This window comes from Lemur catta, chromosome 15, assembly GCF_020740605.2.
Source record: "Lemur catta isolate mLemCat1 chromosome 15, mLemCat1.pri, whole genome shotgun sequence".
In the NCBI taxonomy this organism is placed as follows: Eukaryota; Metazoa; Chordata; class Mammalia; order Primates; family Lemuridae; genus Lemur; species Lemur catta.
The window spans coordinates 6344881-6360058 of NC_059142.1; the positions used below are offsets into that span (position 1 = coordinate 6344881).

The following is a 15178-nucleotide window of genomic DNA, read 5'->3' on the forward strand; positions in this document are numbered from 1 at the left end:
AAAGGATAATATATCATGACTATTTGGGGGTTTATCCCAAGAATGCAAGATTGGTTTAATTTTTTTTTTTTTTTTAAAGGCAGAGTCTTGCTCTGTTGCCCCAGCTAGAGTGCAGTGGCATCATCATAGCCCGCTACAACCTGAAACTTCTGAGCTCAAGCGATCCTCCTGCCTTGGCCTCCCAGGGTGTTAGGATTACAGGCGTGAGCCACTGCGCCCAGCTGTTTTAACATTTTAAAAAATCAATAGGCTGGGCACGGTGGCTCACGCCTATAATCCTAGCACTCTGGGAGGCCTAGGCAGGAGGATCGCTCAAGGTCAGCAGTTCAAGACCAGCCTGAGCAAGAGCGAGACCCTGTCTCTACTAAAAATAGAAAGAAATTATCTGGACAACTAAAAATATATAGAAAAAATTAGCCGGGCATGGTGGTGCATGCCTGTAGTCCCAGCTACTTGGGAGGCTGAGGCAGAAGGATTGCTTGAGCCCAGGAGTTTGAGGTTGCTGTGAGCTAGGCTGACGCCACGGCGCTCTAGCCTGGGCAATAGAGCAAGATTCTGTCTCAAAAAAAAGAAAAAGGAAAGAAAAAAAATCAATAAATGTAATTCATATGAATAAACTAAAAAAGAAAAACTGTATCATCTCAGCAGATTCAAAAAGCTTTAGGCAAAAATCCAACTTCTATTCCTGATAAAACTTTAAACAAACTAGGAATAGGCAAGAACTTCCTCATCTGATAAAGGGATCTATGAAAAACTTACAGCTAATATCACACTTAATTGTGAAAGACTGATTGCTTTTCCCCTAAGATCAGGAGCAAGATGAGGATGTATGCTCTTCCTGCTTGTATTCAAGATTGTACTAGAGGTTCTAGATAGTGCAATTTAAAAAAAGAAAAGAAATCTAGTGTAGAAAGGAAGAGATAAAACAGATCTCATTTGCATATGGCATTATCACTTGAAAAGTAGATAGACTGTACAAAAATGTGTGTGACTGATGAGTGAGTAATCAGTAAAAAAATAGAATGTACAAAAATGCTATTAGGACTAATCAGTTTAGCAAGGTTGCAGGATACAGGATTAATATACAAAAATTAATTTTGTATTTCTGTATACTAGAAATGAACAATTATAAATTGAAATGAAAAATAAAACCATTCACATAGCCTCAAAGTAAGTGATAACCTTAGGAATAAATCTGAGAAAAGATGTATAAGACCTGTACACTGAAAACTAGAAAACATTGCTGAGAGAAATTAAAGAAGACCAACATTAATGGAGAGAGATACTGTATTCATGGGTTCAAAGAGTCATATTGTTAAGATGTCATTTCTCCCCAAATTGGTCTATAGAACTGACACCATACCAATCAAAATTTCAGCAGGCTTTTTTGTAGAAATGGATAAGCTGATTCTAAAATTCATATGGAAATGGAAAGAACCTAGAATAGCCAAAACAACTTTGGTTTTTTTTTTTTTTTTTTTTTTTTGAGACAGAGTGTCACTCTGTTGCCCTGGCTAGAGTGAGTGCCGTGGCATCAGCCTAGCTCACAGCAACCTCAAACTCCTGGGCTTAAGCGATCCTACTGCCTCAGCCTCCCTAGTAGCTGGGACTACAGGCATGAGCCACCATGCCCGGCTAATTTTTTTTTTTTGTATATATATATTTTTTAGTTGGCCAGATAATTTCTTTCTATTTTTAGTAGAGACGGGGTCTCACTCTTGCTCAGGCTGGTCTCGAACTCCTGACCTCGAGCGATCCACCCGCCTCGGCCTCCCAGAGCTAGGATTACAGGCGTGAGCCACCGCGCCCGGCCCCAAAACAACTTTGAAAAAGAACAAGTTGGAGATCTAACACTGCTTGTATTCAACACTTATTATAAAGCTACAGCAATCATGATAATGTGGTATTGGGATAAAGATACAAAAATGTATAAGTGGAACAGAATAGAGAGTCCAAAAATAGACCCACATGTATCTAGAGAACTGATTTTTAACAAAGGTGCAAATGCAATTCAATAGAGAAAGGATAGTCTTGCAACAAATGGTGGTGCTAGAATAATTGGATGTTGTTGTGCAAAATAATGAATTTTGAGTCATACCTTGCAGCACACACAAAAATCAATTCAAAATGAATCATAGACCTAAGTGGAAAACATAAAACTTTAAAACTTCTAGAGGAGGCCGTGGCTCATGCCTGTAATTCTAGCACTTTGGGAGGCTGAGGCAGGAGACTCGCTCCAGGCCAGGAGTTCATGACTAGCTTAGGCAACATAGTGAGATCTCATCTGTACAAAAAATAAATTAGCCGGGAATGGTGGCATACGCTTGTAATCCCAGCTACTCAGGAGGCTAAGGCAAGAGTATCACTCGAGCCCAGGAGTTCGAGGTTGCAGTGAGCTATGATTGCACTTCTGCACTCTAGCCTAGGTGACAGAGTGAAACTTTGTCTCTAAAAACAAAAAAACTTCTAGAGGAAAACAGGGAAAAATCTTTGCGACATCAGGTTAGGCAAAGACTTCTTTTTTTTTGAGACAGAGTCTTACTCTGTTGCCCGGGCTAGAGTGCTGTGGCGTCAGCCTAGCTCACAGCAACCTCAAACTCCTGGGCTCAAGCAATCCTTCTGCCTCAGCCTCCCGAGTAGCTGGGACTACAGGCATGCGCCACCATGCCCGGCTAATTTTTTCTATATATTTTTAGTTGTCCAGATAATTTTTTTCTGTTTTTTTTTTTCTTTAGTAGAGACAGGGTCTCACTCTTGCTCAGGCTGGTCTCGAACTCCTGAGCTCAAACAATCTGCCCGTCTTGGCCTCCCAAGTGCTAGGATTACAGGCGTGAGCCACTGCACCCCGCCAAGATTTCTTAAATATGACACCAAAGGCATAGCTCATAAGAGAAAAAATTGGTAAGATGTACTTCGTCAGAATTAAATACTGCTTTTCAGAAGGCATTATTAAGAAAATGAGAGGAAAAGGCACAGATTAGAAGAAAATATTTGTAAAGGATATATATGAGAAAGGACTTGTACTCAGAATATATAAAGAATTTTCAAAAATTAATAAGGGAACCAATCCAATTTAAAAATAGGCAAAAGAGGCCAGGTGCAATGGCTCACACCTGTAATCCCAGCACTTTGGGAAGCTGAGGTGGGAGGATCACCTTAGGCCAGGAGTTCAAGACCAGCCTGGACAACATAGCAAGACCCCATGTCTATAAAATTTTTTTTTTTAATTGCTCGATGTGGTGGCATGTGCCTGTATTCCTAGCTACTTGGGACGCTGAGACAGGAGGATCGCCTGAGCCCAGGAGTTCAAGGTTACAGTGAGCTGGGATTGTGCCATTGCACTCCAGCCTGGGCAACTGAGTAAGACCTTATCTCAAAAAAAAAATTTGGCAAAAGATAAATAGACTCTTTACCAAAGGGTATATATATGTGGATGGCAAATAAGCACATGACAAGCTACTCAAAATACCATTTGTCATTAGGGAAATCCAAATGAAAACGACCATGAAGTGCCACTGTACACCCTTAGAATGGATTGTATTAAAATGATTGGCCAAGCGCAGTGGCTCACGCTTGTAATCCTAGCTCTCTGGGAGGCCGAGGCAGGCGGATTGTTTGAGCTCAGGAGTTCGAGACCAGCTTGAGCAAGAGCGAGACCCCCGTCTCTACTAAAATAGAAAGAAATTAGCCAAACAACTAAAAATATATAGAAAAAAATTAGCCAGGCATGGTGGCGCATGCCTGTAGTCCCAGCTACTTGGGAGGCTGAGGCAGTAGGATTGCTTGAGCCCAGGAGTTTGAGGTTGCTGTGAGCTAGGCTGATGCCATGGTACTCTAGTCTGGGCAACAGAGTGAGACTCTGTCTCAAAAAAAATAAATTAATTAAAAAAAAAATGATTGACTATGCCAAGTGTTGCTCAGAGTGTGGAGGAACTGGCCCACTCATGCACTGCTCATGAAAATGTGTAATACGGTATAACTACTTTGGAAAACAGTTTAGCCTTTTCTTAAGGAGTTATATATACCTACTGTGTGATCCAGCGATTTCATTCTTAAGTATTTACCAAGAGAAAAGAAAGCATATGCTCATACAGAGATCTTTGTATGAATGTTCACAGCAGCTTTATTTGTGACAGCTAAAAACTGGAAACAACCCAGAAGTCCATCAGTAAGCAAATGGATAAACTGTGATCTGTTCACACAGTGGAATATTACTTAGCAGTGAAAAGGAATTGAGCTGTTGATACATGGTGTAGCATGGATGAATATCCAAAACATTATGCTGAGTAAAATAAGACAGACAAAAAAAGACTACATACCGTGTGGTTCTACTAACTTACATGAAATTCTAGAAAAAGTGAAACTATGGTGACAGAAAGCAGATCAGTGGTTGCCTGGGGCTAGAAGGACGAACAGCAGAGGTGTATAAGGAGACATTTGGTGATGGTAGATATATTCCTTGTCTTGATTGTGTTAATGCTTATGTGGGTATATACACACGTCAGAACTTAAGAAATTGTGTTCTTTAAATATGTTCGGTTTCTTGCATTTCAATTATACCTCTGTAAAGCTGTTAAAAAATTGGTGCTTAATACTTTGATTACTATTTAATGCACTTTGTCCCATGTGGTTGGTTCTCACAGGTGGGTAAGTAGGTAGCTAGGTAGAATTAGCAGTTGTCAGTGAGGAGACTGAGAGGCGGTTAGCCAGCTCACTCGGGCTCTCCCAGCCAGTGGCTCGCAGACCAGGCCAGGCCACTGCCCATCATTAGTGCTGCTGCCGGAGAGAAGCATTTGGCATGCGGGGTCTCCACAGTTAGTCCTGGATTCTAGGAGTCTGAGGCTGTTTTATTCTCTTTTTTTCCTTATTCCTTTGGGAAACTACATTTTTACTTACATTCTCTTAATGTTTTCTCCCCTGGACATTAGGAGAAAACAGGTTACGTGGTTTTTGAGTTTGTGTCTGATGCTTTCCCTTAGGGCACAGTCTTTTGCTGAGCGCCTGCGCCTGGGAATCGCCGTGATTCACGGAGAAGCACAGGATGCAGAGTCCGACTTGGTGGACGGACGCCATTCCCCGCCCATGGTCAGGAGTGTGGCTGCCATCCACCCCAGCCTGGAGATCCCCAGTAAGTGTGCTGGCGCAGCTTTGCTGCTTGCCTCGATTTTAAGGCTAACTGGTTGTGGGTTTTTTCTTTTCAATGTGACACTTTGTTTGTTTTAAGTTGGCAAAAACTAATTAACACCTTTCCTGGCAAGATAGTAATGAATGGCCTTCTGAAGACCCTGTGAATTACAGAGCCCTTTACAAGCAGTCTGTCCTTTGCAAGAGCAAGACCTATGAAAATGTTCAAACTGTTTAGACTTGGTTATGGTATTTCAGAGAATTTTGTTGATTCATTTAGCAGTGTATCCTAGAGTATAGTTTAACATAAGCAAAAAGCTGTATGTATAAATTTATTGACTATAGTGCTATTTTTAATATGAAATTTTGGAATGGTTTAAATGGTTTCCCAAAGGGTAGGGCTTGGTAAATTGTGTCAGAACAGCTAATTATCCAGCCCTTTGAAGTAATCAAGACTATCTGGAAACAAGAGAAAATCTATGGAATATATGTCAATAAGACAGAATACAGGATTGTATACCACTTGTCTGTCTTAGTCACTTCAGGCTGCTTTAGCATTATATCTTAGACTAGACAATTTATAAACAAGAGAAGTTTATTTTTCATAGTATCTGGTGAAGGCTTGTTCCTCCATAGATGGTTCCTTCTTGCTGCATCCTTATGTGGTGGAAGAGGGTGGAAGGCTCCCTGGACCATCTTTTATAAGGGCACTAATCCCATTCATGAGAGTGGAGCCCTCACGACCTAATCACCTCCTAAAGGCCCCAGCTCTTATTACTGCCACAATGGGTTTCACCATGAATTTGGAGGAACACAAACATTCAGACCATAAAATTTTGCCCCTGGGCCCCAAAATTCATATCTCACATGCCTTACATGCAAAATACATTCATTTCATCATAGTAGCCCCAAAAGTCTTAACTCCGGTTAAGTCTTAACTTCTAACATCAACGCATACCATCTAAATTAGATTCATTCTGAGGCAAATTTCTCTCCGGCTGTGAGCCTGTGAAATCAGACAAGGTAGATGCTTCCAAAACGCAGTGATGGGACAGGAATAGGATAGACATTCCCATTCCAAATAGGAAGGAAAAGGAGCAAGTCCAAAACCCAACAGGACAAACAACATTAAATCTTAAGGCTCTAGAATAATCTCCTTTGACTCAAAGGCCCACCTTCCAGACACACTGGGGCAGGGGTTGGACCTGCAAGGCTCTGGGCAGCCCCACTCCCATGGCTTTGCTGGGAGCAGCCCATGCAGTAGCTCTTACGCATTGGAGTCTCAGACATGTGTCCCTCAGCCTGGCCTTGCATGCTGGTGGCTCTACCAGTCTGGGGACTCAGGTGCGGCCCTGCCTCCACAACTCCACTGGGCATTGCCTTGGTGGGAGCTCGCCGCGGTGGCCCTGCCTCTGTGCTGGTTCTCTGCCTGGGCCCTAAGGCTCTTTGGGGCATCGTTTGAAGTCTAGGTGAAGGTAGCCATACCTCCATAGCTCGGGCACTGTGTACCATGGAGATGGCAATGCGCAGGCACCACCATGGTATGTTTACTGCCAAGGTGCACCTTGGCCTACCTGAGCCACAGCTGGGGCAGCCAAGAAGCACTGCAGCAGAGTGCAGGGAAGGGAGCCCTGAAATCATTCTGCCTTCAAGGCCCTGCCATTCTGGGCCTGTGATGGGAGGGGCAGCCCCCAAAGATCTTAGAAATACCTTTGAGGGTCATCCCTCCGTCGTGTTGATGAGTAGCATCTGGCTTCCTTCTGTCCGTACTAACCATCTTGTCAAGCATTTGCTTGGCCAAACCCTTGGCATTCTCTCTTCAGCATGCTTTTGTATTCTTTTTTTTTTTTTTTTTTTTTTTTTTTTTGAGACAGAGTCTCACTTTGTTACCCGGGCTAGAGTGAGTGCCGTGGCATCAGCCTAGCTCACAGCAACCTCAAACTCCTGGGCTTAAGCGATCCTACTGCCTCAGCCTCCCGAGTAGCTGGGACTACAGGCATGCGCCACCATGCCCGGCTAATTTTTTTGTATATATATTTTTAGTTGGCCAGATAATTTCTTTCTATTTTTAGTAGAGACGGGGTCTCACTCTTGCTCAGGCTGGTCTCGAACTCCTGACCTCGAGCGATCCACCCGCCTCGGCCTCCCAGAGCTAGGATTACAGGCGTGAGCCACCGCGCCCGGCAGTATTCTTTATAATATGGCCATTCTGGTAATTTTCCACATATTTAAGTTCGGCTTCCTTTTTGAGTATAAATTCCATCTTTGTTTCTCTCTTGCATTTTACTGTAAGCAGTCAAGAGAAGCCATGCTGCACCTTTAGTACTTTGCTTAACGATTTCTTCTGCCAAATACTCTTTAAGTTCTACCTTTCACAAAACATTAGGGCATGAACACAATTTAGTTAAGTTCTTTATCACTTTAAAACAAGGATAGCCTTTCCTCATTTCTATTAATGTGTTGCTCATTTGTCTGCAACCTCATCACAAAAGCCTTTACTGTCCATATTTCTACCAGCATTCTGATTGTGATTGCTTAGGTAATCTATAAGAAGGTTCAGGCTTTCTCTACAGCTCTGCTTTTCTGCTAAGCCTGTCTTAGTCCATTTTGTGTTTCTGTAATATAATACCTGAGCCTGGGTAGTTTATAAAGAAAAGACATTTACAGCAGTTCCTCAAATAACGTCATTTCATTCAGTGTCGTTTTATTATGATGCTGATGAAAAAAACATCAGTTCGCAGCTGGGGCCACTGTCTGTGTGGAGCTTGCACGTCCCCCCCAGGCCTGTGTGGGCTTTCCCTGGGTGCTCTGTTTCCTCCCACATCCCGAAGATGTGCACATTTAAGTTAATTGGTGAGTCTTAATTTTCCCAATATGAGTGAGTGTAGGCATGGGTATGAGTGCACCCTGCAATGGAATGGTGTCCTGACCAGGATCGGTTCCCACTGTGTCCCCTGAGCTGCTGGGATAAACTCTGGCCACCTGAGACCCTGAACTGGAATAAGTAGGTTGGAAAATAAATGAATGAAATGAATACAAATTATTACAAAATAAAAAATTCATAAAGTATATGATAATCATACAAATACACAATAAATGAGGAGGTACAAAAGTGCTCAGTGAGCCTGCCATGTTTATTTTATTGATGGACTACATAATAGAAGGAGATGCTTCTTAAAATTTTTTTTTTCTCTTTTTTTTTTTTGAGACAGAGTTTCACTGTGTTGCCCGGGCTAGAGTGCTGTGGCGTCAAGCTCACAGCAACCTCAAACTCCTGGGCTCAAGCAATCCTCCTGCCTCAGCCTCCCGAGTAGCTGGGACTACAGGCATGCGCCACCATGCCCGGCTAAGTTTTTCTACATATTTTTAGTTGTCTGGTTAATGTCTTTCTATTTTTTTTAGTAGAGATGGGGTCTCTCACTTGCTCAGGCTGGTCTCGAACTCCTGACCTTGAGTGATCCTCCTGCCTCGGCCTCCCAGAATGCTAGGATTACAGGCATGAGCCACCGTGCCCAGCCCTTAAAATTTTTCTTTTGCAAACATTTATTCCTTGAGTTAACTCACCACCACCACCATGAATCCTGTCAATCACTGATTTCCCAAAAATTGGATAAATATTTATCCTTCTTGTTTTTATTAATGTCTCTTAAAAGTACATATAGCTCACTTTTATTATATTAAAGTGTTTTGGGTCTTTATTTAGAAGTTTGACAATGTTTTTGTATCCAGAAATGTGCTGTAGGAATTCAGCTCTTGTTTATATCAGTTAGCCTATGGAAAACTGGTTTTATGATACATTGTTTCACTTGAAGTCACAGTTTCCAAGACCCTGTTGGTGACTTCAAGTGAAGACTGTATTTAGCTCATGTTTCTGCAGGTTGGTAAGTTCAAGGGCCTGCTGCCACATTTGGCTGGCTTCTGGTGAGGGCCACGTGCTGGGTTAAAACATGGCAGAGAAGCAGAAAAATGAGTGAGTGTGTGCAAAGAGCTCACATGGTGAGAGAGGAAACAAGAGTCTAAGAAGCCAAACTGGCTTTTATAACAACCTCTTGCGGGAACTGATCCATTCCCATGAGAGTGAGAACTCACTCACTCCCTCAGGAGGGCATTAATCTATTCATGAAGGATCTACCTGCATGACCCAGACACCTCTCATTAGGCCTCGCCTCCCAGCACCGCCACATCGGGTCAAGTTTTTTTTTTTTTGAGACAGAGTGTCGCTTTGTTGCCCTGGCTAGAGTGAGTGCCGTGGCGTCAGCCTAGTTCACAGCAACCTCAAACTCCTGGGCTTAAGCGATCCTACTGCCTCAGCCTCCCGAGTAGCTGGGACTACAGGCATGTGCCACCATGCCCAGCTAATTTTTCCTATATATATTTTAGCTGGCCAGATAATTTCTTTCTATTTTAGTAGAGACGGGGTCTCGCTATTGCTCAGGCTGGTCTCGAACTCCTCATCTCGAGTGATTCACCCACCTCGGCCTCCCAGAGTGCTAGGATTACAGGCGTGAGCCACCGCACCTGGCCTCAAGTTTTAACTTGAGTTTTGGTGGGGAGAAGCCATACCCAGCCACAGCAGAGCCCTCACCACAGTCACTCTCATGGTCTGTGCGTGACAGTGTAGCTGGTTTTAGTCTTCTCCTCTTCCAGCCTCTGCCCACTACCCCGTCCTAAAGCCACTTGTGCAGTTTTAGGTATTTGATACAGCAGCACCTCACTTCTCAGTACCAGTATCTGTCTTGGTCTGTTCAGGCTGCTGTAACAAAATACCACACACTGGGTAATTTATAAACGACAAATTTATTACTCACAGTTCTGGAGGCTAGAAGGTCCAAGATCAAGGTGGCAGCAGATTCAGCGTCTGATGAGGGCCTGCTCTGCCTTTAAGATAGCACCTTGTTGCTGCGCCCCACGTGGTGAAGGGGCAAGGCCACTGGCTTCCTTTGGCCTGTGTAGGGCACTGATCCCATTCATGAGGGCAGAGCTGTTGGGACTTAATCACTTCCCAGAAGGCTCCACCTCTTAATACCGTCACATTGGGTGTTAGGTTCCAGCGTATGCATTTGAGGGGACGCCAACCATCAGATCATGGCACTGTCTTTGTCTGTGCGAGGACCAGGAGGGAATATGAAGAATGAAAGTCATTGCGATAGGGTGGTAGAGTTGTGCACGGATTTGTTTTCTGTTTTTATTTTTAAGAAACTTTCCTTATGCTTTAATGATGTCTTTCCAATTAAAAAAAATACTACCTTTGTTTGAGTTTGTTGAGGAGGAAGAACGTTCCCTCTGTCCTCTTATGTTCAGTGTTTGGCAGCCTATAAATTAAACTGACAAAAGACAGAGTAGCAAGAGGAAAGATAGATTTTAGTCACATACACACAGGAGTTCACAAAAGTGTGACTCAAAGAAGTAAGGGGGTAGAATTTGGAGCTCATATATCATAGGGGACGGGGAGGGGCAGAAAGGCACATCTGGGAGAACAGACAGCTCTTAGCAGGGGCAGGGCAGGAGGGAAAGGGCACTCGGGGGCAGTGGGCCCTGAGGGGAGGGGGCAGGATAGTTCTGTGACGGTGCCTGTTTAGGTGGCGCTGACGTCTGGTGTTGGGTGACTAGAGTCAGTCATCCCTGGTTGTTCCCAGGGAGGGGATTTATGGCAAGTAAGTTCTTTTGGGAGGTTCTACTTTTTGGCATATAAAGGATTTCAGGAACTCAAGTGCTTTCAGCTCAAAATAATTTTTGCCACAGGGGTGTATTCTGGACTCCTTTAGGTTCTTGCTTTGCCTTGGATTTTGCTCATTTATAAACAGAAAATGCAGAGAGGGAAATAGTGTCGCTGGAATAAACATGGGAAAGCTGAGATTCCAGCCGTACTTTGTAGATGTCAGTTAGTTGAGGTGGAGCTAGAAGGTGTCCGGGCAAGGGGTGCATCTGGGAGCCTGCGGGGAAGAAGGCAGGCTCTAGGGGCTTGGGCTGGGGTTTGTGTCTCGCTCTATCGTTTATTAGCTGTGTGTCCTTGGGCCTGTTCTTTATCTGAAAAAGAGGGACAGCTAGAGGCCCTGTGTCAGAGTTGGTCCATATGACGGGCCCAGCCGTGGAGAGCCCAGGGCGAGCCCACAGGACTTAGCTGCTGCCTCGTTACTGTGAGTGAGATGGCACTGCAGTGATGAGGTCTTCTTGCCGGGGTGAGCTGTGGCGTGGCCGGGAAGGACACCAGCCTGACTGCCCGAAGGTCACTGGAGGGAAGAGATGGGATGAATGCGCAGTATTCTGCTGGGAGGAAGATTCTGAATACCGGTAACTGCATGTGTGGCATGACAGGCTCTGGAGCCCAGGCAGTGAGTGAGGGCGCTGTTTCAGCCAGCCAGGCCTGCGTCTGCGTCGGGGTGGACTGCGGGGATGACAGTCAGAAACAGGAGGCCGATCCTGGAGGCCGAGGAAGTTAAGCAGGGGCGTGGGAGGGGGGCCGGCATCTCATGGGCTGTGCTGCCAGCCTGGGGGCCTCTGGCAACGTCTGGCCCCACCTGCTGGGAACAGGGGGCGGGGATGGATGGTAGTGTGAAGGACACACACTCACGATGTGAAAACATTAATGTACATCTCATTAGTGACGTTTTTATTAATTCCATGTTAAAATGATAATGTTTTTGAGACGTTGAAATAAAATATATTATTAAAATTAACTTCACCTGTTTCTTTGTGCTTTTGTAATGTGGTTACTAGAAAACCTAAAATTACACTTGTGGCTTACATCTGTGACTTGCATGGTGCTTCTGTTGTACATCACTGCTCTAAGGGGTGGTGGCAATGGGAATGAAAGTGACAGAACATGCTGGAAGACGTTAACAAAAGACAGTGGGAGGAAACGGACATTTATACTGCATTAATCTCTGGGACTGCCATTTTAATTGATGATATTCCATTTTATAAACAGGGTCAGAAAGGGAAAGAGACTTCCCTATGGTCACATAGTGACAGCACTGGGCTTGTCTGACTCTAAAACCTGTGCTTTTCCATCCTGTGGTCTCTTGGACTCAGCGATGGGGGCTAAAGAGGAGGAAGGCAGGGGGTGGAGCCAGGGTACAGAATTCAGGTCCGGGAAAGTGTTGATAAGCGTTTGACTGAGGGCTACAAAGCCCTCCGCTGGTGTGTACCCTTCTTGCTGACTCCTGCTCCAAAGCTATTGGGTGTAGGTCTGTGGCTGCCACTCCCTTTCAGAGTCCTTGCCTGGCCACTGAGGGGTTTGTGTCTGGGAACCTCAGTGGAGCCCACAAGGGCTGAATTGGTCTATTGATAAGACGAGACATGCCCTTGAACGTGAAAGGGAGTATGTTCCTATGGAGTCTTGCAGGTGCATGGGCTGTGGTCAGGACTGTGTTGGCAATCTTTAGAGGAACCCAGCTCCTTTGTGACTTGGTGGGCATTAGCTTCAAGTGTGGCCTTAGGCAGTGGATTCTGGAACTGCAGAAACGTAGCTGCAGGTTTCCCATCTGAAAGTGAGGGCACGGACCAGACGATCTGTGAGTTCTTTCCAGCAGTTCTTTTTTTTTTTTTTTTTGAGACAGAGTCTCACTTTGTTGCCCGGGCTAGAGTGAGTGCCGTGGCGTCAGCCTAGCTCACAGCAACCTCAGACCCCTGGGCTTAAGCGATCCTACTGCCTCAGCCTCCCGAGTAGCTGGGACTACAGGCATGAGCCACCATGCCCGGCTAATTTTTTTGTATATATGTTTTTAGTTGGCCAGATAATTTCTTTTTATTTTTAGTAGAGACGGGGTCTCACTCTTGCTCAGGCTGGTCTCGAACTCCTGACCTCGAGCGATCCACCCGCCTCGGCCTCCCAGAGCTAGGATTACAGGCGTGAGCCACCGCGCCCGGCCTCCAGCAGTTCTTTATCTACTTATTTGGTCTTTATGTTTCAGCTTGTTTCATTCACAATTTTAGTTCTAATGTTTCTGTGTTTGTATTTTGACTTAAGTAATGGTCATTATAAGACTGCTTTGGAAATGTATTAGAATTTAATTTCACAGATCCTAAATATTGAAATTTTTTGATCATTTGATAATCCTACATATAATACTTTTTTAAAAAGTTAACAACAAATAACATATGAAGGGAAAAGAAAGCATTATTCCTATAGTATCTCATATATAAAGATTTTGATATTTAGTATTAGATTTTAAAAATTAGGTGTGATAGCTCACACCTGTAATCCCAGCACTTTGGGAGGCCGAGGATCGCTTGAGGCCAAGAGTTAGTCGAGACCAGCCTGGACACACAGCGAGACTCCGTCTCTACAAAAAATAAGAAAAATTAGCCAGGTGAGATGGGAGGATCACCTTAGCCCAAGAGTTCAACACTGCAGTGAGCCATGAGCACACCAGTGAACTCCAGCCTGGATGACAGAGCGAGACACTGTCTCAAAAAAAAAAAAATTTTTTTTTTTTGTATCTTCTGATTTCTTATAGATGAAAAATGCCAACTAAAAACAATGAAAAATTCTTTTTCAGAACATAAATGCATTATATAATTTTTCAAAACATGCATAAACATAATGCATAAAAATTAGAAGAAAATAATTAGTGATTAATCCCACTATTTAAAGACACACTACTTTTTGTATTTTGGTAAGCCACTTTTCACTTTTTCTGTCCTTATTTTCATGGAGCTGTGATCCATGCAGAATGCATAATTATGCGTATTCCTGCCTTCTCCCAGCTGCATAACATATTTTTTACCAAGTTATTAGAAACATTTGTAGATAGCATTTTTATTGGCTGCCTAATATCCCATCTGATGAATGGGACTTGGGCTGCCCAACTACAGCCTAATTTGGAGCGTTTATTTTATTCTTTTGTTTCTAATATAATGTGGCAGTAAACATACGTGGGTAAAAAACTTTTCCCGTGCTTTGGTTTTTTTCATTACAAGTTTCTAAATGTGAGATTAATGAGTCTAAAGGCATAAATATTTGTTTGAGGTTGTCAGGTTGATTTCCTAGAGGCCTCCCCATTGTACTTTCCACTGGCATTGACCTCAAGTGTCCTGGGAACAGGAGTGTTGGAAATATAAACATTCACTTCAGTTCTGACAGTTTTCTTTGTTTTGTTTTACTTTTTTGTCTCATCTGACACTAACCTAGTTCACACATTACATTTGATTGTCACGTCTTTAGTCTCTTTCAATCTGGAGCATTCATTGGCTCTCAATTTTGGGGGTAGGGTGCATTTTGTCTCTTGGAGGGCTTTTGGTCATGTCTGGAGCTGTTTTTGATCGTCATGCTTGAGGGAGTTGCTACTGGCATTAGTGAGTAGAGGCCAAGGCTGCTGCTCAGCTTCTCTCAATACACAGGACAATCCCTCACAACAAAAAACTGGCCCAAGATGTCAGAGGTTGAGAAGCTCTGATCTAGAATAGTCTACTTTTTTTCTTCAGTGACATGGAGCTTTTTTTAATTGAAGTCAAAGTCACGTAACACAGGATTAACCATTTTAAAGTGTAAAATTCACTGGCATTTAGTATATTCACAGTGTTGTGCAACTGCCATTTCTTTCTAGTTTCAAAACTTTCATCACCCCAGAAGAACACCCTGTAACCTAATGTCACTCCCCAAGCCCACTTCCCCCAAACCCTGGCAACCATTAATTTGCCTTTTGTCTCTGTGAATTTACCTATTCTAGACATTTCATATAAGTGGAATCATACAATATGTGGGCTTTTGTGTCTGGCTTCTTTCATTTAGCATGTTTTCAATGTTCATCTGTGTTGTACTTCATTCCTTTTGATGGCTGAGTAATATTCTGTTGTATGGATCCAACACATTTTGTCTATGCATTCATCAGTTGATAGGAATTTGGATTGTTTCCCCCTTCCTGCCATAATGCTGCTGTGTGCATTCATGTACAAGTTTCTGTATGGACATAGTTCATTTCTCTTGGTATCTATGCCTAGGATTGGAATTTCTGGGACATATGGTAATTCTATGTATAACTTTTTGAGGAACTACCGTACTGTTTTCCACAACAGCTATACCATTTTGCATTCCTACTAGTAATGCATAGAG

The 15178-nt window shown here is 43.5% G+C and overlaps 1 protein-coding gene across 6 annotated transcripts in view; it reads left to right on the forward strand.

The window, feature by feature from the left end:
• Positions 1–15178, forward strand: part of PRPSAP2 (phosphoribosyl pyrophosphate synthetase associated protein 2) — a 56490-nt gene that overhangs the window by 34101 nt on the left and 7211 nt on the right. For all 6 annotated transcript variants that reach the window (XM_045526915.1, XM_045526917.1, XM_045526916.1 and 3 more), the window contains one exon: positions 4980–5128. In XM_045526915.1, coding sequence (XP_045382871.1) covers positions 4980–5128 — 149 coding nt within the window. The remainder of the gene's footprint in view (positions 1–4979; positions 5129–15178) is intronic.